Source organism: Anser anser, assembly GCF_964211835.1.
Source record: "Anser anser genome assembly, chromosome: 22".
NCBI classification, from domain to species: domain Eukaryota; kingdom Metazoa; phylum Chordata; class Aves; order Anseriformes; family Anatidae; genus Anser; species Anser anser.
The window spans coordinates 3,801,938-3,826,588 of NC_139743.1; the positions used below are offsets into that span (position 1 = coordinate 3,801,938).

General features: G+C 49.9%; 2 protein-coding genes across 2 annotated transcripts; both read right to left on the minus strand.

Annotated features, from left to right (window-relative positions):
• Positions 1-392: 392 nt before the first annotated feature.
• On the minus strand, positions 393-10,258 carry ANKK1 (ankyrin repeat and kinase domain containing 1). The gene is made up of 8 exons (XM_083808309.1): positions 9,959-10,258; positions 7,317-7,611; positions 6,763-6,914; positions 5,782-5,831; positions 5,522-5,677; positions 5,139-5,257; positions 4,187-4,232; positions 393-3,808 (listed from the first exon to the last, which is right to left on the minus strand). Exons 1-8 carry the CDS (start codon positions 10,144-10,146, stop codon positions 2,460-2,462), a joined length of 2,355 nt encoding a protein of 784 aa, XP_083664435.1. The 5' UTR covers positions 10,147-10,258; the 3' UTR covers positions 393-2,459.
• Positions 10,259-11,264: 1,006 nt separating this feature from the next.
• On the minus strand, positions 11,265-22,969 carry LOC310885234 (uncharacterized protein). The gene is made up of 7 exons (XM_083808313.1): positions 22,728-22,969; positions 21,465-21,702; positions 15,175-19,663; positions 14,381-14,620; positions 13,536-13,692; positions 12,913-13,042; positions 11,265-12,423 (listed from the first exon to the last, which is right to left on the minus strand). Exons 2-7 carry the CDS (start codon positions 21,520-21,522, stop codon positions 12,272-12,274), a joined length of 5,226 nt encoding a protein of 1,741 aa, XP_083664439.1. The 5' UTR covers positions 21,523-21,702; positions 22,728-22,969; the 3' UTR covers positions 11,265-12,271.
• Between the last annotated feature and the right edge of the window lie 1,682 nt (positions 22,970-24,651).

The window sequence follows — 24,651 nt, forward strand, 5'->3', positions numbered from 1 at the left end:
CAAGATAGAATATTTGGGTTTTACTAGGGAGCAGTTAATGAACCACTTCATTTTTTTTCCCATAAGTAACATTATCCATTTCCCCACAGAAAATGGTTCAATTGAAAACAAAGTCAATTACATCCCATCATATTGTAATAAAGTTAGTCTTCTGAAGACAGCCAGAAGAAGAAAACCTTTTTGGCATATGAAAAATGGGGAAGGTTTCCTTCAGGATCCGAAGGCAGAGAACAGCAAAGCCGTGTTGCAGACGCCAGCCCTATTCCCACCGGGTGAGGCAGGTTCCAGAGCCCAGCCGAGGACGCTGCTGCCCCCTCCCTCTGCCTGGTTTATGGCACAGCCCTCGTTACATCTCCAGCTGGTCAAATATCAAAAGAAAATAAACGTGCAAGGAGTGACTAAGAGATTTTTAATAGCAGCCATGGTCATTACAGCCATCCCACCTGATCTTTTATTTAGCGCAGTCCAGAGAGCTTCAGTGGGTTAAAGCTAATGTAAGGAAAAGCACGCTGTGCCGAGCAGTGAAATACAGTTATGACTCACACTTGACAATATATCATCGTTTCCACGGAGCACTTGAAGCCTGATGTTTCTGTTCCATCTCCCTGCTCTGTTCTGCCCAGCCAGCTGCCAGCTTTCCCCATACAACAAGCAACCCTCGGGCACAGCGAGCCCGTGGGGAGCTGCTGGGCACAACCTCCCCGTGTTAGGGCAAGTCCAGCTTTTGGCCAGGGAGGGCGAGGAGCTCCCTGTCCTCTGCCATTCCCCCTGCTCACACAGTACAACATTTCTGAGTGGGTAAAGCACCAAAAATGGCACTGGAATACCAGCAGAGCAAATGAAAACAGTAAGAGCCATCCAACTGGAGGAGATGGAGCCTCCAGCACAGCTATGTTGCTTTTCAGCCTGAGCACAGCTACCAGAGCTCGTACAGTTATTTTTCTAGAGCCCACCGTTGGCTCTCTGCTGGGGCAAAATGACCTGTTGGCACGATGGCTGGGACCTGGAGCAGGGCTGCTGGGGGCTGTTACTTGTAGGGTACTGCCTTCCAGTCACTTTACTGCGGGGTTTGAGACCAACAACTAATCACTGTGCACATAAATTGACATTTCTGTCCCTTCATCTATAAAGGCTGAGAAGCAACGCCTGCCAAAGCAATGGCTCCCAGCTACTAACGTCCATAAGGAAAGATGCACCCGCTCTGGGGAGCTGTGGAGTGTGTGGTTATGTTGCCGTATCTTTCTAGCTAAGACGAAGGAAGAGCCATCATCCCATGCGTGCTTTGGAAGTCCTTAGTAGATCACAGTGGGATTGGCACAAGCTGTACTAAAATACTACTTACTAGGACAAAATAATCAAATCCGTGAGGACTGCATGTTTTCCAGAAAGATAATCAAGCTTTGTGTGCTAATTACCTGAAGCTAATGGGTGTAAGCAAGCCCCATCTGACTGCTTCCACGGAAGTGCTAAGTACACTCCCAGCTACTCAGTGCCTTTAAAAAAGCAGGCCATGAGATTTGGTTACCCAGATTAAATACTGCTTTTCTAAGAAGGAACTCTTTTAACCTGTGAAAATCTTAAAGCAGCATTTTGTCACTAGGACTGGAGGTTATTGGCAGCCTTCATGGCAGAGAACAGGATCCAGAACTGCACCCCTTTCTTGGCTTATCCTTCAAGTCCTTCAAGCCATCTTTCCAATGACAGCCTCAGTGCTGAAAGTCTGAAGTGTGGAGGTGGTCAATAAATAATTTGAACGTTCATGAAAAAAAGCTCTTGGATCCTTTTTTTATTTTCTATGAAAGGATTGGGTGGAATTATTCTGGAATTTCTTTTCTCTATGTTGCATCAATTTAAATCCTTCTTACTAGTGATTTTTCTTCCTAGTTTTATTTTTAATAAAGATTCTTGTTACAAAAATGAGATGTCAGAAAATCTGACACGTTGCTGTACCATATGCTTAGTGTCTATTTACAGCAGCAGGTGAGAATCTCAAGATTCAATTCCCACCTGTGCCAAGCCATTTTACACCAATCTGCTCTGTAGGGAAACATGGAATAAAAGCAATAAAATCTGTGGAAGACATGTATATATGTGCACTGCTGTGCAGTTTCAGCATTGTCCTTATAAAAAGGGAGTGCATATATCCATTTCCATCCCCACACAATGAGTATCACAACAGGAAAGCATTGCCTAAAGCCAACATCACAAAGTCAACTATAAACTTGATCAGACTCAGCTATTAACTTCTATAAACTTGGTCAAACTCTCAAAAATAACTTGTCATCTTCCTTCTATAGCTCTGTTTACTTTTACTTTTTTAGTGTTTATACTTAGGAACTTCCATTAAAGAAAAAAATAAAATAAAATCTCCTGCAATCACCAGGTGCCAGGAGATGGTGGTTTAAGACATAGCACCTGATGTTGGAAAACTCAAGTCGTAAATACCAGACTTGATGAGTCTACAAATCTGTCCTTCTTGGAACAAATCTGGGTCTTGAAATCTTTGCATCATTCACCAGAGTCCTATTCCCTGATTTATTCATCAGTGAGTCCTTGCCTTGGAGCAGCGTAATGATATTTTCCTTCTGATGTCTAATTGCCAACTGGAGGGCTGTACAGCCGGTAATATCTTCCACATCCAGCAGAGCACCGGCCTTAATCAAGGTCTTGATAATGGCCATATTGCCCTTGAGGACAGCAAGGTGCAAGGGTGTCCAGCCCACTTTGTTCTTAGCATTGACATCTGCCCTGCACTCCAGCAGGTTGATGACGGTCAGAAAGGAGCCCCGCTGGACTGCAAAATGCAGGGGGGCCCACTCTGACTTCTCGGCGATGTTGGGGTCTGCCCCACATCTCAGCAGCTCGCAGACCACCGGCTCTTCGCTGTAGCGAGTGGCCAGGTGAAGCGGCGTCCAGTCCATGCTTCCTCTGGCGTTCAGCTTGGCGTGGCTGTCCTTCAGCAGGTGGATGATTTCAATGTGCCCTTTGAAAGAAGCCAGGTGCAGCGGGGTCCAGCCTTTGTCCGTCCTCAGCTCCACGTTGGCTCCGTATTTGATGAGCTTCTCGCAGATGAGGTACTTCCCCCTGGCCACGGCCAGGTGCAGGGCACTGTAGTGGTTTTGATCCAGGCTGTTGACAGAGGCCCCGTTCTTCAGCAAATAGTGGACGACCCTGAACTTCCCCCGCTCCACCGCGACATGAAGCGGCGTCCTGTGGTTCTTCTGCTTCTTCTCCAGGTCTGCTCCTTGGCTGGCAAGGAGTTTGACCAAGCTGACGTGCCCGAAGCAAGCTGCCACATGGAGGGCCGTTTTCCCGTCTACCTCCTGGGTGTTGGAGTCAGCCTGGCGAGACAGCAGCACTCGGGCCACGTTCTCGAAGTTGTTCTGTGATGCCAAGTGCAGGGGGGTCCACCCGTCGTGCTCCTGAGCATTGACCTGTGCCTGGTGGTCCAGCAGGAGGCGGACAATTCTGTCGTCCCCATTCTGAGCTGCGAAGTGAAGAGGCGTCCAGCCATCCTCATCGGGCATGTTGATGTCTGCATTGTGCTCTATCAGCACCGAGCAGATCTCCGGGGACCTCCTCTGAACAGCCATGATGAGCGGGGTGTAGCCGCAGACTGCCTGGCTGTTCACGTTGGCTTTACAGCTCAGGAGAAACTTCACCTTGTCCACGTCTCCCTGGATCACCATGACGTGAAGCAGCGTGAGGCCGTTGTCGTGGACTCTGCAGATCTCCTCGGACAGGATGTCCTCGGGACTTTCGGTCTCACCCTGAGAAGGCGGCACACGGACCTCCTCTTTACCCGTTTCTAAAGGTGGGGGAAACAAAACAGCAGGAAGGGGGTGAGACCAAGTGAAATGGCTTGGTGTGCACAAAATGGGAGGGAGGGACGGCAGGTGAATCTTCATACGATGCGATGAAATAAAGAGCATCTTAGAGATAAAGAACATGAAGTTAGGCAAGACGGCTACAGGCAGTCTCTTACAAAGCAAAGAGGCCAACCTCTCCATCATGGGAGCTCTGCTATTTCCTGTATGGTTCATTTTCCTTCACTTAAAATGAAAAGTCACCCACATGGAAAACTTCCTTGAGCCACATGCTTATCTGTGGAGAACAAGGAAATAGGCTATTCTTGTGGTTTTCCCCTTCTTTACCTTTGAAATATGAATAAAAGTTCCGTACTCACCAGCACTTCTGGGGACTTGGGAGAAGATAAACTCTTCTTTGTCACTCTCATTTTCAGGAAGGGGAAAAGAAAAAGCCATAAGAGAAAGTTGCCTATTTGCATTATATACTTTTTGCAGATTTCTTCTTTGCTCTAGAATTTCATATTACCATTAATGTAGTTTTTATCCAGTCCTGTGAAAGTCAGCAGAGCAAATCATGACACTAATGGGAATGCAGGAACTTGAAAATGATATCTGGATATCAGTGAGGTTTTGCCCCTCTCACTCCTCTGCTCCCAAACATACCCGTACTCTACCTCCTTATTTCAGCACGTGCCCATGGCAGCATCTCATCTGCTCATTTCCCGTGTTGTGCAGAGAATCCAGACCCCCCCCTCCTCCTCGATGTGCTGTGCTGGATGCTCTCGTTTCTTGCAGACTGCACAACTAGGCAACCCCCCAGAATAGCACTAGTCCTCAACTACTAATTCTGCTGAAACCTGATTTTTTACTAGTCACAGAAACGAAGAGATTAAAAACTCTTTTTTTTTCCTTTTTTTTTCTTTTTTTCCCCAGAGGTTATTTAAACCAGAATGTCCTCAGTTCCCTGAAGCTAGAAAATGATCAAGTGAGCTCATATGCCAGTACCATGAGCACAACCTGAGTGAATCTGTGTCTGCTTGAGCTTCTGTTAATGACCGAGGCCTCCGTGACAAATCCCCTTCCTCTCAGCAGGCAGAAAGAAGGGTCTTCCTCTTGGACTGTCTATCATTTAGCACACTGGCCAGCTTCCTAAATTTGTTTATTTATTTTCCCATCCCCCTAAAAGAACCATGGGCTTAACCCTATGCAAACAAACTGGGCAAAGTGTGCCCAGTGATGGGAGAGGAAACCCAGCCTCGGGAAGCGGTAAGACGAGGGAAAGGTGTCAGAGAAACTTCCCGAGGGCGCTGGGAGGCCTCCGAGGCTCACCTGCTGGCTCCCCGAGATGGCAGGCTTGTGGGACATCTTCCTGACAAGGCGCTCGTTCTCCGGATCTACGACGAGGCTTTGTATCAGGGACAGCAGCATGTCTGTTTCCACAGGGATATCTGCAAGGGGACCGTGAGCTGCACCGACTGCCCACATGCTCAGAGCCCAGTCGGCGCCCAGGGCTGTGGAAGTCCTCCACGCAGCCCCCGCATGGGGAGGGAGGAAAAAGGGAGAAAGGGAATGTGTTGACAGCAGATGGGCACCAAGCATTTCCACGGCAACAGGCAATTTATCTGGCAACGACTTACACACAAGCTTATCCCCACTTTGTGAATCCATGCAGCTGACCTTTCCCTAATCCGTGTCATGTTTGGTTACTGCACCTGTAAAGCTTGGCCGCTGCTTAGGGTCCTGGTCCCAGCACCTCTTCATCAAGTCTACCATCTGCTGGCACTCCCCTGGCCAGTCGTCGCTGGTGGGCTCCAGGCAGGGCCTCTTTCCTGCTGCAACCTTGACTATAATGGCCATCATGTTGGCTCCTGAAAAAGAGCCACGGCGGTGTGTGCTGGGCTTTTCTCCGTGAAGGTGGGTGTAATAAACATTTCATAAGTGCAGAGCATGTAAGAAGTGCTCTCATATTTACCTGCATAAGGTTTCTTCTGCATAAGCACCTCCCAAATGACGATTCCGAAGCTGCAGGCAACGAGAGATCATGAGCAATCATTCCCATCGTGTTCTCATTGTGCATGGACATAAAATCCACTTATTGCTTTCATCTTCTTGAGAAATGGAAAAATTAGGAACGGCGTCCTTCAGGATGGAAGAACTAGGATTGCATCCCCCATGCCCCAAAAGGACAATATTTTCTGAATCACTGCATACATCTCTAATGTCTCAGCCGCAGGGCTGGTGCAGTGAATGACTTACAGCATTTCCCATGAAAGTCAGGCTGTAAGTCCCTTTGTAGTCCATTTTATCCCTATTTTGTCACAGAGTCCCCGACTAGTGCAAGTTCATGTGCCCATGCAAATCCTTTGCTTTTTGTCTTGGGTTGCTGTGTAATGCAGTAACCAAGGAGCTGACAAATTTCCATAATGTACCTTGTATATGTGGGTTGCACAGCAATTTGGCCAAAAGGAAAAAAAAAGTAAAGCTAAACATCTTTTCTCCACCTGCTACTGACCAAAATGAGGCTGAATACCCAAGTGGCCAAGCAATGTTACAGTTGTCTTAAAAAATCAAAATAAATCTTAGCAGTGACTGCTACGAAAGAGCAGACGCCGTCTGCTCTGTGCTCTAATCCTACTCCTTTCCCATAAGTGCTCCCAGCAGCCTAGCAGGGTGCGAGGGAACCTAAGGCAATGCAGTCTGCAGCTCACATGGGACCTGGAGAGGCTCCTGGAAAGGAACAGCTGGCTATCCACACACCATCCCCTGCCCCTTGTTTCCACCTCTGAGGTCAGAGCAGCACACATCGCTCCCAGTGCTCCCAGCGTGTCTCCCACCAAGGACATTTGCAAGGCAGAGAGCCAGGGGGCAACAAAAGGAGGCGATGCCGCAGTCTCTCTTCCTCTGTGTCAGGTGGCAACCCCGTCCCACCTCTGCATAGAAGGGCAGCCCTTACCTGTACACATCGTATTTGATTCCTGGGGGCTTGGTGTTCTGGAGGAACATTTCTGGGGGGATGTAGCTCAAAGTGCCTCTCAGTGCAGAGCTTTCAATGTATTGCATTCGGCTCGACTGCTCCATCCATTTGGAGAGCCCGAAGTCTGAGATCTGCAAGCAGAGACAATGAGAGGCCCCCCCCAGCACTCGCACACCTTTCCCTATTTCAGCTGGGCGATACCTCCATCCTTTGCAATCAGGAGTATGAGGAGGCTCCTAGCAGCTGAAACACAACAGGACCCTGGTAAGACTGAAGCCAGTGCTTTCCTCTGAGTCCAGCAGATCAGCATTTGCCACAAAAATGGACCCCAAAGCTCCCACTTCTGGCGCAGATTGCCTGTATGATCTGGAGTGCACCAGGCAATTTGTTTACCAGCTGCTTCTTACAAGCCCCAGTGGTCAATTGTTCACTGAGTGTTCCTGAACACCCCACCTCTTTAGGTTTCTGGACTGAAAACAATACGCACTACTGCTAAGCGAAATAACCTGTCCCTACAAGCATTAAGGCCGTACCTTGACATGCATATTCCCGTCTAGGAGAATGTTCCCTGGCTTTAGATCTAAGTGAAGCAAAGGAGGTGTCATGCTGTGCAGGAAATTCATAGCCAAGCCCATCTCATGGATAACCCGGAATTTGAGCTGCCATGACATTTTGTGAGTGGGGAGAATTTTCTCCAAGGACCCTCTGGCCATATATTCCATCACTATGCCCAGAGGGCTGTTGCAGACCCCATAGATAGTGACAATGTGCTGGAATTTGATTTTCTCCATCTTGGTTGCCTCTTCCATTAGACAGTTCACACTGGTTCTGGAAAAAAAAAATAAATAAAATAAAATAAAATAAAATTAAATTAAATTAAAATAAAATAAAATAAAATAAAAATAATAAAATAAAAAAAGGAACCAAGGGGTGTCATCAGTGTTGGTCCACAGGCAGAGTTACTGAGAGACTGTATAGCTTAGGGATATCCAGCCTTTCCAAGCAGCCCTGCAGACCCCAGAAAGATTCATTCCCACAAATCTAACGCACGAGGTGTTAGGACTTTACAAAATGACCTGAGGATTTTGTGGGCAAATTCAACCGCCAGCCTCCTAGAGGAATCCTCGTCCACCCGCTTGTTTTCACACCTTGGTGCATTCCCCAAGTGCCGCTTCCCCGCGAGCACGACATGGGGAGCAGCAGGGTGCTCCCTGCCTTTTCCATGCCCCCTGTCCCCAGGACACGCACGCCGGCTCACGAACCTGCAGGAACCTGCCCACGGCTAACCTCTGCCTGCAGCTTTGGTCCCGGGGCAGTCTAGACGTGTCTGCCCATCGTTGCCGGCTTTGCCAGACCTGTTCCACTAAACCTTCGCATTTCCCAACCTGTTGAACAAGCCGGGGTGCTCAGAGCACGCTGACAGCAGCCAGGCAGTAAAAGTGCCAAACCTGCACTCATAAAGCACGCCTGGGAACGGATCTGGGCTTGCAACTACATTATGCCAAGACACTGATGTGTCTAAACTTAGTTCAGCTAAGCAAATCCCTCTGCCAGACTTCCTCCAGCAGGCTCCCCCCAGTAAAACACAGCTCTGAAGGAGTTGTCTCAGGTATTTTGCTTCCCACGGAGGAAGAGAGGCTTACCCCGGGAAGGCAGCTGCTACCCGCAGCACGGAGCGCGGCCCCTTGGTGCTCGTCCCTCCCAAAGAAAGAAGCGATACGAGTGGCCTCTGGTTCCCTTCCTGGGACAGGACCAGGGCTGGGCACAGCAGGAAGGAGGACGCTGGAGCCCCAAGAAATGAGGCTTGTCAGGGAGAAGAGCAACAGCCCCGAAAGCAATTCTATAAGAATCCAAGTGCTTTAACTGTCTAGGAAACCTGTGACTGCATCTGTGGCTCTATTTTTTTTTTTCTATGTGTTCCCTGGGATTTTTTTTTTTCTTTTTTCTCCCTAAAAACTGTCATCCCCAGCAGATCTGCAGACTAAAAGCCTTTGCAGCTGACAAGGGTTGAAGCAAGAGCACCTTTCAGACACCCCTGTCCTCCCAGGTGATGCACAGGTTCACCGAGCTCCTGCCCTCCTTGCATGTGCGTGCCCACTGGGATGTCTTGGATCATTCCACTAAGCCACTGAACAAAATCCCACAGATTCGCAGGGCTGTGGGACGGATGCTGGTCCTTCCAGCCCTCCTGGAAAGGAAGGATTTGGGGCAGAGCCATAGTATAGGACAGGATGCTCTTGCCTCGTAATCCAGAGCTTGTGGGGGTGACAAAAGCATGTCGCTAGCCAGAGCAGTCCCAAGGCTGCTTGCCATACGTAAGGGGAAGGAAGGCCTTTGAAAAACGTACATTAGAGTGCTAAATTGTTTTAAGGACAAAATAGAATAACCTCAGTCCCTAGGAGACCCGTACAGTAACTCATAAAGGCACATGCACTGCCAGATATTTTTCCTAAACTCAGATTTTCAGATTTTTTTTTTTTTTTCCAAATCCTGGTGACTGCAGAAATATTTTTTTAAATCAACTAACATTTCTGCTTGCATTCAACAATTCTTCTGGAACATCTACTAGGAGTTGAGATAATCCACAAGATCAAACTCATTAGAATGGTACACACAGAATTAAAACTGATTGACTTGACACATTTTTTTTTCCCCAGAAGAAAAGTGCAAATCTAACATCTAAAGAGCGCAAGCATCGCAAACTAAAGGAGACAATCATACAATCTATGATCCCATGAATCACTGCCCAAATGAAACCACCTCAACTGTTGTCAGCAATGTTACAAGAAAAGTCCTATCGCTATGTGATTTTTAACCAGACAGGATCCTTTCAGCTTGAACACAACAAAATTTTAGATAAATAACTTCTTTGTCTCAGCAAGCGCAGCAAAAACAGCTGGAAATTCTCTGTCCCTGGGCTTTAAATCTGGCGACTTTACTAATTTAATTTAAAGTCTACTCCTAACTCCCAGATTTCAATGCTGGCTGTCAGAAATAAGTGCTCCTTTCCCCTTGCACGTGCACATACACGTATAGGAAAGAGAGTCAGACCTCCAGGTCGCCGGTGCTTGCTGAGTACCCAAAACCTCTGGGGTCCCCCTGTGGACACCTCGGCCAGTTTTAGCACCACGTCACTGCAGACAGCTGTCCTTGGTGGAAGAGAGCTGGCGGTTACCTCTCCGCGCTGGAGTCCTGCAGCAGGTACGGCGAGCATTTCACCGCATAGACCGTCCTCCACCTCCTGTGCTTCACTTGGTACACGCACCCAAAGCCTCCGCTGGCCACCTTAACCCAGTCCTCTTCGAAATCCTCCTTGCTGAAGACGGTTAAGCTGCCCAGTTGCGGGTCTGCCTCCGCAGTCATGACAGACAAGGCAGCCTGGCTGGCTGCCTCCCGCTCGGGCGCTCTCGGGGAAGAACCAAGGAGCTCCTCCGCTCCCGATTTGCATGGGGAGGTGGGGAGTTACCCGAAATGAGCCATGTTACTCACTGCCAAGAGGTGGATCCCGAGCATCGCCCTCGCCCCATGCGAGGAGCCGCACTGCTGCAGTGCCTGGAGCCTCGCTGGGCACAAAGCCCTGTCCGCCCGCCTGTCCCACATCATGCAGTGCTTACACCAAGCCAAGGACTTTTCGGCTTCTTGCTCTGTCCTGCCAGCGGGCAGGCTGGGGGTGCAGCAGGAGCTGGGGGGGGGGGGCAGACCCGACCCAGGACAGCTGACCCAAATTAATAATTAATAATAAAAAAATTAATAAATTAATACGGGGTATTCCGTACCATAGGCCATCATGCTGAAAAATTATATTGGGGGGCTGGCCGGGGTGGGGGACCGGTTGCTCAGGGATAGGCTGGGCATCGGTCGGTGGGTGTTGAGCAGTTGCGTTGTGCATCACTTGTTTTGTACACATTGTTATTAGTAGTACTCTTATCATTGTTGTTGTTATTTTCCTTTATTTTCTGTCCTAGTGCACTGTCTTTATCTCAACCCCCAGGCTTCATTTTTCTGATTCTCTCCCCCATCCCGGAGAGGGGAGGGTGAGGGGGCGGCTGTGTGGTGCTGAGGTCAAACCAGCTCCTCCCCCATATAACTCTGACCCCCTCCACCATAACCATGTTACCATAGGGTGCCTGCTGAGCACCACCCCGACAGTTCCCTGCCTGCCCCAGAGGCAGCCGCTGCCCCCCGGGCCCTGGTCCCACCACGGAAGCCCCCCCTGTGTATCCCCTGCGCTGCTCCTGGCCGTGCTTGGGCACCGTGCCCAGCTCCTGAGCCACGACCAGCTTCTCTCCATGTTCCTGAGAAGCTGCCATGCTTCAGACAGGGCCATGTTTTGGGTGCACATCGGTGCAAAAAGCAGCACGGCTTTCTGTGTCGCTGCTCCGCTCCCTGCTGCTGGTGCAGAGCCTGTTGTTGTAGGGAGGAGGGCAGTCCTTCGGCTAAACTGCAGGGCTGGGGCGCAGCAGAGCCAAACTCTTTGAGCTATGACGTACACAGGGTTTTAGTTTGCTTTATGCCTTGAAAGCTGTAAAGAGGGTTTAATGACACTTGTCTGGGGCATAAATGGCATTAACAACTTAGCACAGGGACTGTGTAGGTAAGTCACTGTCAAATACAATGTGGTGCTGATTTCCTTAGCACTGCTGCTGTGCAAATAATAATTAGTGTTTCTGCAGGGTAATTGCCATCGGGTTTTGACCTAGAATTTGTAGCTACATAGCAGATCTGCAGAGATTCTTGTAGGGAAATGGACCCAGGTAGAAGTGTGAGCTACTCCTCTGCTGCATTTGGCACAGGTGCTCTGGCAAGGGCCCTTTTGCTGCCTGCATCCTGGCCCCAGGGGTAAAGAACCTTAGGACTTAGACAGTGAATGGGGTGTTTTTTATGTGCTCTGAAATGCAGACTTACGGACAAAGCTTTTACATGCTGAACTTTTTCCCATTATGTAGATTTTACTAACAGGCAAATACTGGAAACTTGCTTCCACCAAAAGCAAGAGACCACCAGCATGAGCACAGGCAAAGAGAAAGGGGACCCAGCTCCTGAGACGTGAGACAAGCCAGTGAGATGAGCTGCTGAGCTGGATCTCTGAAGCTCTTGGTTCCTGTCCCTGTTCCCAACCAGTAACCTTGAGTTTTTTTATTTTCTCAACAATCTGGTCTCCCTGATGGCATGGCTCTAGTCTAGTGCTTTATTTTAGGTAGATCTACTGCACCCTGACAACTTTTCCATTTCTGTGAACAGACTGTGTGCTGGTGCTTGCACATATGGCATTTTAAGCTTTGCTCTCCCTTTTAGCTGAGCTGCTCCTACAGCCCTCTCCATGCTGCAGCTTGTGGATCTCCTTCACGCTTAAAGCAGAGGCTGGAGAGCTTGCTCCCTGGGTCAGCAGAAGCTCTACAAAAGCAATACAGTGTGCAATGCAAAATCAATCGCTCTTCTGATCATTGTAGCTGTGGTGTGGGATTTGCAGAGGTCAGCTGCTCCTAGTTCACAGGCCGCGGATTTCTCCAAACTGTGGACAACCTAGGCTTTTGGTTTTCCGTCTGTGGTGCAGCCAAAGGCTGATGAAAGCACTGCCCAAAACAGCAAAGCCAGTCAGGGACCCCAGCAGAACGGGCACCAGCATGGCAGAATCAGGACCTGGAAATAAAGTAATCGACCTGTGAACAGCGTTAAGGAGGTAAGGAAGAAGAAAGGGGAGGCTAAAACCCCATCCATCTTTACAGCACACCAAGCAGGTAGGGCTGTTTCTTCCACAGAGTAATCTGGATGGGTAGTTCCCTTTCTTTGGGAAGACCCAAACACTTTGCCTTCAGATCTCACAGTAAATAGTCTTTGCATAAGAATGTCAGACACAAAAGTTAAGTGACTCTCAGAGATGGTGCCAGTGATTTAAGTAGTCTGTCATGCTTGTGACGTGCTGGAATGAATCTCTCTCCTTTCTAACTGCTGGACAACAGCTGATTAACATAAACCAGCTGCTGTATTTCACCTGCGGACAGAAAGAAAAATGAAAATGCTCCCAATTGGTGACCAGCCTTATTCTGCTATCATTTTTCTTACAGCAGAAACACTGAGCAGAGACTTCTGCAGGAGAGAGGCAGAGAGAGATGCAAATCAGGGACCCACCTTCCACAGGTTTATAGAGAAACCTGTCCTTGGTTCGCAGAACTGGACCAAACGAGATCAGGTTGTGCAGCTGCCCAGGGCTGTTCCTGTCACCTGGCTGGGGAAGCGGCTCCACACTGTCAAAGCAGCCCTGGGGAAGATACGTGGAAGGCTCTGAACGTGTCCCGAACACGGCGGTGCCTGGGCAGAACCCCGCACCAGCGGCTCTGCTCTGTCCCCATAGCTGGAGCCGTCCCCTGGGCTTGGGCTCCGTCCAGCTCTGCTGCTGCTCCAAGGATGATTTGCCCAACACTTGGACCTGCCCCCGTGTCAATTCCATAGCTCCTTTCCCTAGCGATTAACTTGCTTGTTATTATGCTTCTTAGGTGGACTACACGAGGCAAAGGTAAATCATTTGTGGTCAGAAAGTGAAAATAAAGCACGGCGAGCTCAGTTGGCTTAACCAGGTGTAGAAATTCACCTGGGGCTTTAGGAGACACACAGAGTGCAGGAGATTAAAAGGAGGGCAGGAGGCAGAAGGTGGAGCTCTGTAGCCTACCATCAAGGCTCTTTACATCGATCGCACTTGCTGGAAGCACCAAATCTTTTCAAAAGACCAGCGAGGGCGGACCCTTCCCACTTACCTGTTCGCAGCCCGGTTTGCCGTGCAGACAGACATTGAGCTCGCAGTGCAAATAGGCCACCGAGTGATTCAGCACCTGGAACGGCTGGATGGTGAAGCTCGCAGCTCTGGGCTCGCTGCTCTGCAGTAACTGGATGTGTCTGCATTCGGACAGCAGCCTGGCAAGGACAAACGGAAGCAGCTTCAACTTCCAGCACCCCCTGAGTAAGGGAGGGAGGAGGGAGATGTGCTGGCACTGCTCTGCACAAGCTCTAGGCCAGGTGTCTGTAGCTGCAGGCAGAGTCAAACAGAAATCCAGCAGCCTCAGCACCCCAGCCTGGACGTGTACCTGCTGTGGAGGCCAGCACCCTCGAATAGCAGAACTGTTTCTTGGAGGATTATCATGCTAAACCATAACAAAGGCTGCTGTGATGTGATGACCCTTCCCTGAGCCAGACATCTTCAGAGGCAGTGCAGAGGTGACCTCCCCTTATATCGAGTACAGGTAAATCTGAAAGCCCTTTTTACTGATGGCAATAACATGCAGCACTTCCAAGACACATTTCATGCCCCGGTGGCTTTATAAACATCAACCCATGAATCCTCCAACACCCCTGTGCTCAACCCAGACAGGTTAGGCAGCAATAGCCGTGATCTTCACGTGGAAGTGGGACGGCTCATTGCATAAAATAACGGGTGAAGGGAGGAGAGCCCCACGTCTCACGGAGCCCTTGGTGCTGACAGCGAGGGGAGCAGGGCACTCCTGGACTCATTCCCACCGCTTTCATTTTGCTCAGCACCAAAGAGGCCGGGCTGCAGCCCTGGGACAGGAGTGAGGGGTGTCCCCAGGCCAAGCCCATGCCGTACCTGGGGAGCAGGCAGCACACGGCGCCGGGGCCCCCCGGGCTGCTGGACGGCGTCACGCAGCAGGAGCGGACCCGCAGCACGGGCTGGCTGCTGCTGCTCCCCACGGCCAGGGAGGCCAGGAAGGCGTCCTGGGGAGGTGCTGAGCCCTGCAGCTCCGGGCTCGCTTCTGCCGCAGGGCGCAGGCTCATCTGCACCGTGTAGTTGCCAGAGCCACAGGTCTCGTCGCTGACAACTGCGATCCTGGAGGGAAAGAAGGAAAGAAGCTGAAGCCCAGCCCAGCTCTGCATTAAGATCAGGTCCCTCAGTGAAACCAAGCAGATCGGTGAGCTCAGTTTGCAAACGAGCTGAATTCAGGTGAACGGCAACTGGACCCTGGCATGGCAGAGCCTGCCATGGACAGAAGAGCCTCCTGCGGCTGCACAGGCACCTCGTCTGAGCGAGGGAAACGTGGGAGCGTGGCGCTGTGCGGGGATATCTGCCTCTTTGCTAGCACATTGATCGTACTAGCAGATGCTTCCACTTGCAAATCTGCACGTAGAACTGTTTTGGGAGGCGAGGCAGAGAGTCAAAGGCTACTGTGAAAAAGAAAGCGAGGTCCAAAGGACAGCATTAATATCTGAAACATGAAAAGATTTTTTTCCTGTAAGATGTGAGGTCATTGCAGAATGAACTAAACGTTTTGGAAACAACAATACATCATACCCGTGATGCTGAGCTCATGGAGCCATTTGGATATTAACCCCTCACACCCCATAAATCACACAGCCCAAACACCAACTCGCCGTGACAATTACCCGCTGAGAACGGCACCGTCCTGCTGCAAAACCCTCCTCTGCCGGGATTCACTCAGCAGCGCCCTGGGCTCCGAACCCGGGGGCATTAGAGCAGATTCTGAGCCTGCAGGGTCTCCGTGGGTCACCCCGTGTGGTCCGGCCTCCTCCTCGGCCTCTGTGCCCGGGAGCAGCCCCTCGGTGGGTGCGGTGGCCGTAGCACCCGGCCAGGGATCGCTGGCTGCTGTGCGTGCTGCCACGGCCCCCGCAGGACGCGAGGGGCTCCCCGGGCTTGGAGGCAGCGGGCTCAGGTCTCTGGTTAGGAGCATCTCAGCACCATCAGCAGCTGCTTTATTTAAGGCAGCTGGCCGATTGGTAACCTTACTCGCAGGCACAGAAAGTGATTTTGCTGTAGATGGCCCCGCGGCCTGCCCAGCAGCGTGCTGGCTGGAGTGGCCAGCCTCCTGCTCCGTGCTGGCTCCCAGGGGCACCTTCTCCTCCCGTGCCCGAGGTGCTGAGGAGGTGGCTGCCCGACCAGGCACCTGGCTGGCAGTGGCTGTGTCCCCTTTCAGAAACACGCCCTCGCTCTTCGCCCCCGATGCAGGGACCTTAGCTGAGCTGCTCATTACGGCAATTGTAGGAAACACCACGTTCAGGTCAGATTGCAGAGCCGATGTTGGCAGGAAAAACACTTTCTTTTGGCTAACTGAAGCGCTGATATAATCATTCTTATCCGCAGAGAGAGAAGTCACCGCTAATGGAGATGGCGAGGTGGTCTGTGTCAATTTAGGCTCGCTCTCGAGAGCAATCATAGGCTCTGCAGCCGCAGACGGCTGTGCTGGAGCCACACCAGCCTGGCTGCCGAGAGCTGCTGCGGGGGGCTGCTCTGTCTTTGTGCTAAACACGGCCGGCAGAGACGTGCTGGTTCCCAAGAATCCACCAGCTCCCATTTTTCTCGGGCTTGCGCTGCCTTCGGTTGGTTTCCCATTTTCTCCCACGTTGGCCGGTGAGAACAATGCAGAAGGTGCTCGACTGCTTTGGTCACGTTTCACAGCCGATGGCAGGGGAACGTGGGCAGACACCGGTGAGGGCAGGCTCGCAGGGGACCTGCCGTACATCCTCGGGGGGGTGCTGGTCGCCAGCAATTTCCCAGAAGCTGCTGCTTTGACCTTTGTTGCAAATAGGGTACGCACTGGTACTGGTGTTGGGGTCTCCGTCCTGACAACAGGCTTGGGCACAATGGTAACAAATTCCAAGTGCTTGGTGAGATCAGGCTTTATAGAGGTGGGGGGGACGGGTGCTGCTTTAGCACGCAGGGTGACTCCAGAAGAGGCAGTGCTGCCCGCTGCCGAGCCTCTGCCATCATTGCCAGCTGGAAATACTGAGAAAGCCGACACAGTGCTGGGTACAAATGGAACTTGTGACGGCAGCCTTTGGAGCGACTCGGTGCTTAGCTGACTTTGCGACGTGGACTGCAAAGGCACGATGTTTGGGGACATCTTTAGCGGGTATTTTACAGTTCTAGCTGAGCTCAAACAATCTGTGCACGGTGCACGGGCAGAGGAAGACGGGCTCACTGAGCCCTGGCCATGGGTGGTGGTCTGCAGCGTCAGTCCCGTACCGTGCTGCACCTGACCCACAGCCCCTGCGACAGTAAACGGAGGCTGGGCCAGCATCGGAAGACCAGCGAGCCCCACTGCTGACAGCAAAGGGGTTACAGAAAAAGAAAGCGGCTTTTCAGCTTTGAAAAATCCTGTGGGGGCTGTAGGGGGGCTGTGCCGCGCCGGCACCAGTGCTGGTGGCCCCGGGGAGGCGGGAGGCTCGGTTGCCATCCCACCAGGGGAAGGCACCTCAGCCCCTGGGGAAGGGGCAGCAGCTGCCTGCAGCCTCTCGGGCAGCCCCTGTAGGTGAGGAGCCTGCGCTGCTGTGCTCGTCCTCAGCTGCGGGTCCAGCAAGCGAGCTGCTGCTGGGGCAGCGGCTTGAAAAGAACTAGGGATGGCCACGTAACTCGCAGTAGTCAGCACTGGCTGAGAAGTAACTTTGGCTTTCTCCGCTCGCTGGTCAGAAGCGGTGGAGAGAGTAGTTAGAGGTCTCAGAGACTCACTAGTGGGATGCGAGGAACTAGTTTTCTCTGGGATATCACGGCTGTGTTCATGGGTAACCACGGTCTGACCTTGCTTGTTTGTGAATGAGAGGGCGCTTTTGTGGTCATCTTCACCCTGAGGAGAGGGCACCATCTGTAAGTCTGCTCTGTCCGTGGGAAAAAGGATAAATACAGGCTTAACCAGAATTAAGCTAGAAGGGCTCCCATTTCGCAAGTTTGCAAGATCTGCTAACGAAGAGTTTGATGCTGCCAGGATTTGCTGAACAGAAACCAGAGTCCCAACACTGACATTAGGGAAACTTGCAGGCAAAGGGGACTCTTGCATGGGAAGCAGGCATATCATGCCGTCGGTATTCCTAAGCAAAAAGGACAAATACAGGGATGACGGGAGCATTTTAGGGTGATCGGTTCTGAGAGCACTGAGGTTTTTGGTAGCTGCATCATGCGATGCACCAAACTGCTGCAGCAGTGCTTGGGCCAGATGTGCTGGGATCTCAGAAACAACAGGTACCGCTGGCTCAGGACGTGCTGTTGTTGTGCTGGACTGGCTTTCCTGTGCGTGGGGTGGGTGCAGTCTGGCAGCAAAAGCTTCCAGGCTGCCAGCGTGCTGGATGGGGGAGGCTGAAGGGGCAGAGCTGTCAAGAGAAGCTTTCTGGTTCTCATCATGCAGTCCAGAGGGGCTGGAGACCACGCTGGCTTGTGGAGTCAGGGGAGGAGAACCAGCCTTATCTATCTGATGTGGAAAACTTTTCTGTCCCTTGGAATCTCCCACCGTGCTCATCTGCGGCACCACAGCGAACGCTTCCCGAGGTCCGGGATGGGCCGAAACGCCTCGAACCTGAGACCCAGAACCAGCAGCAGCAGATGAAGTCAGTATGTGGAGTCCTCTCGCAGCAGAGGTGGGGACACCCATCGGCTGCAATCCAGCATAGGAAGCAACAGATGTAGCTAGTGGCTGAAGTGCTGCGTGAACAGCAGCAGAAGTGGTTACAGGTGGAAGGGCTGCCTTCTCAAAGGTAGATGCACCTGGAAGGAGTGGAGATGTTGCTCCTTTTAGCTCTCTAGTAGTTTGGGAGAGGTTTAACGTGAAGCTTTGTGACTGGCCTGATGAAGATGAATTAGAAGAAGCCTGCGGGCTTTTAGAGGATCTGGATTTTTCAGGCTTACTTGTCATCATCAGGTGATCTGCATCTCTTTGTAAAGCTAGGACTGTGCTTTCCTGAGCGCTCCTGTTGGTGTCATGTGAAGCATGGTGTTTAGTACAGTTGAGAGTCTGGGACAAGAGGAGAGGCTGTGGTTTATCGGCTGCATCAATGGGCCCTTGAAATGGAGGTGGAATCAATTCATCATGACCTAGAGCTTCAGGACGCATCAGTAATGAAGACGACTGTGCATTGCCTTGCAGGAGCTGCTGAAGAGCAGGCAATAGGGTTGTGTGTCTAGAGCCATTTATTACAGCTGTTACTGAGTTTCTGCCTTCACTGCCTGCTGGATCTTGGTTCAGAGATAAAAGAGGGGAAAACTGAACAGCAGTTGTCTGTGTCACTCTGAAATAGGCTGCATCAAGGCCCACCGAAGCTGGCTTTTGTGGGAATGCAGAAGTAGTAAATTGAGCATCCACACTCCGAGTCCTCTTCACGTATGCAGGTGTCACAGCAGCTCTGCTGTCAGGCTGGACTTGGGGACTTGCATCTCTTGGCCTTTTGGTAGTGGGAGGTGCTAATGGTGGTAACCGGCCCACCCCTGCACTTACAAAAGCCATCTTAACGCTGGTCGGAAACGGAGATGGTGCTGTTTCTTTTCTTGGAGGATGGAACTTTACCGTTGAAGTCAGAAGAGAAATTTTAGGACTTGGCACCTCCGTCTGCTTGATAACAGGAATGGGAGAGACAGCTGCAACCCCCCGAGAGTCTTGGTGCACCCCCCCAGTGGGAGTGGGCTGGGGCAGCCCAGCGCTGGAGCTGGTTGGGCTGACAGCAGCCTCAGGGACAGTCTGTGCTTTGCCTGGCACTGACCTCTCTGACTGTTCAGGATGAGTGGTGGCCTGTGAGCCTCGTGCAGAGGTGGGGACACTTACATTACTCAGGAGATCGTTAGAAAATGCATCTCCATCCTGCAGTTTTAAAGCGGGCTGTTGATCAGACCCCTCCAAGTTTCTAACCACCTCCTTAGGCAGCGTGGCTGTTGCTCTTGCAGCTGTCTCTGTGCGGACAGGAATGAAGTCAGCTGTCATTTCACTGGTAGGATCAACCCCCGCAGTCTGGAAGTGGAACGTCACCTCCTCCGAGTCACCTCCTGTAACGGGGAGCTCCTCGCTGGGCACCGGGCTGCTCTCGGCTCTCAGCTGGGCTCCTCCAGGCAAGCCCAGGCCTGGTGCTCCACTGACGGGAGGCTCGTCTCTGGAAGCACCTGATGAACAGAAAGCAAGCTTTTGTCTATTTCCTCGTAGGTGAGCTTTTCACAGTTTGCAGCAGGCTGAGAGGGAAGCAGAAAGTTTCAGAAGGAGGACGGGCAGCTCCAGCACTGCTGTTCTTACAGGCATTACAGAGAACGAAGCCCCCAGGTTGCCCAGGAACAGGCTGGTAGCTCTTCAATAGCACCACAAAAATCAATGTATCTGTGACTGAGCTCTCCCACGTGGCCCCCCAGCACCCCAGTCCTGTGATGAGCTTCCCCATCCATAGTGAGTGACCAGGCTGCACAAAGCTGTTTTGTTTTGAAAAAGTGACACAGGACTTAGTAAGTTTGCTACCTTTAGCTTTTCACATCCAAAGCAGACACCGTGTCATTTTAGAGGCAGACCTAAGGTTTTAAACGCTATTGTTTTGTCCGCACATTTTATTTTTTTCTCCTCACATTCAGAAGGTTGACATTTGCAAGGATGCTTTCAAAGCCATGGACTAAAATATTAATGTACTCTCCTCCCCCAAAACTTTAAGCATTTTTCCTTAGGCACCTGCCAGCAACTGCATGCATCTAAAAACTAAGATGTGATTATGCATTTAAGTGCTATGCATTTAAATTGTGTTTTTGACAAAGCCAAAGCAGAGGCTGGGCAGCTTCATTTCAGATAAAAGCCCTGGGGTTGGTGCCCAAGTGCAGTGCCTTGAGAGGAGATGATGACTTGCCCATGGTCACCTGCAGAACCAGTACTACTCCAGTAATAATGAGCAGGGGAAGCTGATAAAAGGGAACCCAGGGCGCTGATATATTGCTAAAAAACAAATGGAAGTTAATGGGTGATGGAGACAGGGATATTAAGCTTACAAAATATTTTGAATTGTGATTTTGCATAAACAGACAGAATTCCTGTTGTTTAGCCCCAGCTCGGCAAAGCAACACAAGTGATCTGCCTAAAGATATGCATGCACTCAAATGCTTTACTGAATCAAGGTCTCAGATTAAGAAAGTGTTATAAATATACATAAATACACCTCGCAATGGGACAAGTTAATTTAAAGACAAGACAAATCGAATTACAAATTTGGTGGAAAATTCCTTGAACGCCCACTCCTAAGTTTATCTTTACAGAAGAAACTACCCTGCCTGAAGACACAAGGCTGCTTTCAAGAGCCAAGTTTAATTTATGCATCCTTGCAGGGTATGCTCAAAGGCTCACAATAAGAGGTAGAAAGTGAAGACTGACTGGTGCCCTGCTATGAGTGACAGTAGCCCTAGGAAGTTGCTTGAGGCACGACAGCATTACAAACTCACCACTGCTTTCAAACTGTCAGAAATGTTTGGCCAGCCAGCTGTACCCAAAGAAAATGCCGAACAGTGCACTACTGTACGGTGAACAGGCAAGACCATGCTTAATGTAATGAACAATGATGCCTGGAAATATATTTTTTAACCTGGGCTGCAGCAGACGTGAGTTTGGCCCCCAGTTCTGCTATTCACCGGCTCTATGAGAAGTGGCTGTTTGGCTCTGCTTTCCCCCACACCCTTCAGGGAAGGGACCCTCTCCCAGTTCAGATTCATATCACAGCTGTGCCCTGATCCCAACACTCCCACAGCAGAAACCATTCAAACCAAATCTTGAGCCTTACAGCACAGCTGCACAAACGAACAAGTTTCTCCTTCATCTCCTTTCTGTCTCACACCTGTGACTGATGGCACAGTACCTGACATAGGTTTTCTGCTCACTGACACTACAGGAGAAGGAGACAGAAAGACAGCACATGAGATTAGGACAGGGCACATCACTCACCAGATAAATCCAATAGTTCAGATGCAATCAGGATAAAGATGGGAAACTTTTCCTGCATTTTGTGAAGCAGCTCCTGAGTCACCCCAACAACAGTCTATCCAGATCGGGAGCAGCTTGCTAAGGTCTCACTGCTGCCCCGTAGCAGTGAGCATTTGCTGGGATTGTTCTGGAAGAGTTTTGTTTTGGGCAGAGTATTGGGTTACTTTATAAGAGCTTAGGCCAGGCAGCAACCAATAACCTGTTCCAAAAAAAAAAAAATAAAAAATTAAAAGCCTTCACCAATTGGAATCAAATGATTTTTAACAAAAACTTGTGTTCATGTGAATGGCAAAAATAGAAAATGTGAACGTGAGAGGTTGCCTGTGCAAAGCAGCACTTTGTTTCTGAATTAAAGGTTAAAATGGTGCCTGGGCCAACAAGGGTCTGAAGTTTCTGACAGTTTGTGCTGAGGCAGACATACACAGGGATCGGCCTGGATGCCCGACGGAGGCACCTCACTAAAAACCAAACCATTCTGACCGCTCTTTGCCACCGTGAGCCCAAGGGGCACACATTCTCTCCCCACTACCTGTCGGGTAGGACTAGGCCACAAAGGAAAGTGGCTGTGGTGCTGCCACCACCACCCCGCTGTGCCCAGCCTGGGTTTCTTCCCCAGGCCGCAGGATGAACCAGGAGAGGCGGGTCACAGCATGGGCCTGACCCTTCTGGCTCCTTCTGTGAGGCTGGAGTAAGGACCACGGGGAAAGAGCAAGCATGACAAACAGCTTAACAAGTACAGCTTAAACTTTCATAACAACAGAAAAGGCCAGAGGCTTGTTAAGCAGTCACAGTTACGCCCCTTTCTCCTTCGGGAGTTAGGCCCCAGCGTCCTCGCAAATGTTGGCCTGAAGTTTGCAGGCAGTAGGGGTCAGGCACCCTTTTAGCACCAGGCAGCTGCACACATACAAAAGCAAGAGAAACTCTGGGAGATGGGAAATTTAGAGCAATGCAGGCTAAGGAGATAAGAGAGAACATTATTACATAGCCACGAGTGTTGTGAGTGCAGTGGAAATCGCATCTAAAAAATGAGCAAAATTCAGATAAGCAGCATAATGACAGCTCAGAAAAGCACTGTAAAGGACACCAAGGAAGAGGTGATTGCTCTTGAGGGTTATAACAATAAACCATTATCCGCCCTTCAGCAAACTGATGAAGTGTTGTGCAGATAGCACGGCAGGTTCGGTACTGACAGACCCCATTTCCAGTCCCAGCCACGTCACTCACCTGAGCAGGATAAGCAAGGTCAGGCCACTTCATCTCTTTCCCACTCTGTAAGATGTTTGGAAACGGAAATTATCCTGACTGGCATTTGTACAGCACCTGACACACGGGGACGCTAGTTTGAGTCAGTGCCTTAACCCCCAACCAGCACACAGTAATTTGTCGTGTTAGCTAGCACACAAAATGCTCCATTTCCAGGAGCTCCACACCTCCCAGCTGCAGCCTCCTTCCTCTGCTGCTCACTAGTCTGACCCCTGCCTGGCCTTGAGTGCACACAGCTGACAGCAGGCCCAGTCCTGCATTTCTTAGATTAGAGCTGCTCTTTCTGCTTCCAAGGGACTGTGATCAAAATTTGAGATCTGCCGTTCAACCTGTATCACGCTGGCAGGTTCTTCGTACTTCAAATGGGATTATAGCTTGTACAAGCTCAATGACCCTTCAGAAATGGCCCATTGGCTTGGGTCCATGCCCCAATCCCAAATGGCAATAGTGCCCGGCCTGCTCATAAACACTCTGCAGTACTAATGCTTTTTGATGAGGATGAGTGAGTTCAACGACCTTTTGCAGAGGGAAGTTAGAAGCAATTCTGTTACGAGTTCACCATTTCCTTTCGGGAGCAATAGCAACTGGAACGTCAGGGCTTTTTTTTAAGCAAAACCCAACTTGTCAGTCAAATTCAAGACCTTTAGCTTTCAGGCTTTTAAGGGGATTTCAACTGCTGCAATTTTCTGGTGACACAGTACATCTGCAATTCCCCTCTGACATCCTACCTCTGTAAACACAGGGTTCAATGGATTTTTTCTCTAAAACAATGCTTTGCATTTGTCAAAGAGCAGTGCTTATTTGAACTCGAACACTCCACGAAGGTAGCAACGTTTGTTACATATTTGCCTAGGCAGCACATAATTTAAAGGTAGTGGTTTTAAAAAAACCAGGGAGATTATTGATTTTCATTGTGAGTGGAGAAAAAACAGTCACATGAGAAATCCTTCTTCTGAAGCGAGAAGATACAGCTGCTTTTTGAAAAAGGAGATGATCTGTAATTTGTCAGCCACTGTTCTAAAGGGATAAGTTTACATACATAGACTTCAAAGTCTTCAAGGCATACGTTTTAAGAAGCATCTTAGAAACCCACTAAACCTGTGCTTTTTTTTGATTTACAGATGATTAACACACACTCCTAGTACTTTGCCTTGATTCTAAGGCTGTGTTTTATTGCTGACGATGAACTTTGGCAATAAAGCTGCTATACTTTAATGCAGAAAGGTTCTTTAGACTAAACTCTTCTTCATGTGATTTAAACAGCCTTTTTAGAAGAACACATAAGAGCAGCAATGGATTAATGCCTTGCTTTTCAAATTACACTTTCCTTGCCCTTACCCTTAAGTCATTATTGACCTCTCCAGAAAACAGACATTTGAAGGATGCACTACTTGTGTTATTGTGTAAAAAAAAATGACCATAGAGCTGATTAGAGAGGAACACAAAGGGCCACAAGAAAGTACTTAGGATCAAGATCAGCTACTGTTCTTACTCTGCACAAAACTAAAGGGCAATGGAATCTGACTAAATTTACCAAAACAGCAAAACTGATGCTTTTAAAAGCAACCACCCCTAAATCGTACACAAACTGCATTACCATAAGTTATCACAAAGGCTCACAGCTTAGCGAAATTAAGACCGAAGTATTTAACCACCTAAGAATGATGTTTAAGCAAAGCGGGAGGTGATATCACACATGCAATACCAAAGCATAATTTAGCAATCAATGGAGAGTGCATGGGGAAAAGGATTCTCCAAAGTGACACCCTACTCCACAAGTGTAGAGGATTATTTCTTTTCTTCTAAACATTGGGTTTTGTCACCAACTAGAAAGTAGAGTAGATGACCCATTGCTCAATAATTAAACAGCAAGGAACTTGCCGCT

What these genes read in the sequence shown, in the direction of transcription:
- ANKK1 (XM_083808309.1), bottom strand. Translation starts at nt 10,146, where the DNA reads ATGACTGCGGAGGCAGACCCGCAACTGGGCAGCTTAACCGTCTTCAGC. An exon ending in ACGGGAATATGCATGTCAAG is followed by an intron (nt 6,915 to 7,316) that starts GTACGGCCTTAA and finishes CTCTGCTTGCAG; the next exon opens with ATCTCAGACTTCGGGCTCTC. An exon ending in ATCAAATACGATGTGTACAG is followed by an intron (nt 5,832 to 6,762) that starts GTAAGGGCTGCC and finishes CGTTGCCTGCAG; the next exon opens with CTTCGGAATCGTCATTTGGG.
- LOC310885234 (XM_083808313.1), bottom strand. Translation starts at nt 21,522, where the DNA reads ATGCAGGAAAAGTTTCCCATCTTTATCCTGATTGCATCTGAACTATTG. An exon ending in GCAAACCGGGCTGCGAACAG is followed by an intron (nt 13,043 to 13,535) that starts GTAAGTGGGAAG and finishes TATCTTCCCCAG; the next exon opens with GGCTGCTTTGACAGTGTGGA. An exon ending in TCTCTATAAACCTGTGGAAG is followed by an intron (nt 12,424 to 12,912) that starts GTGGGTCCCTGA and finishes CTTTATTTCCAG; the next exon opens with GTCCTGATTCTGCCATGCTG.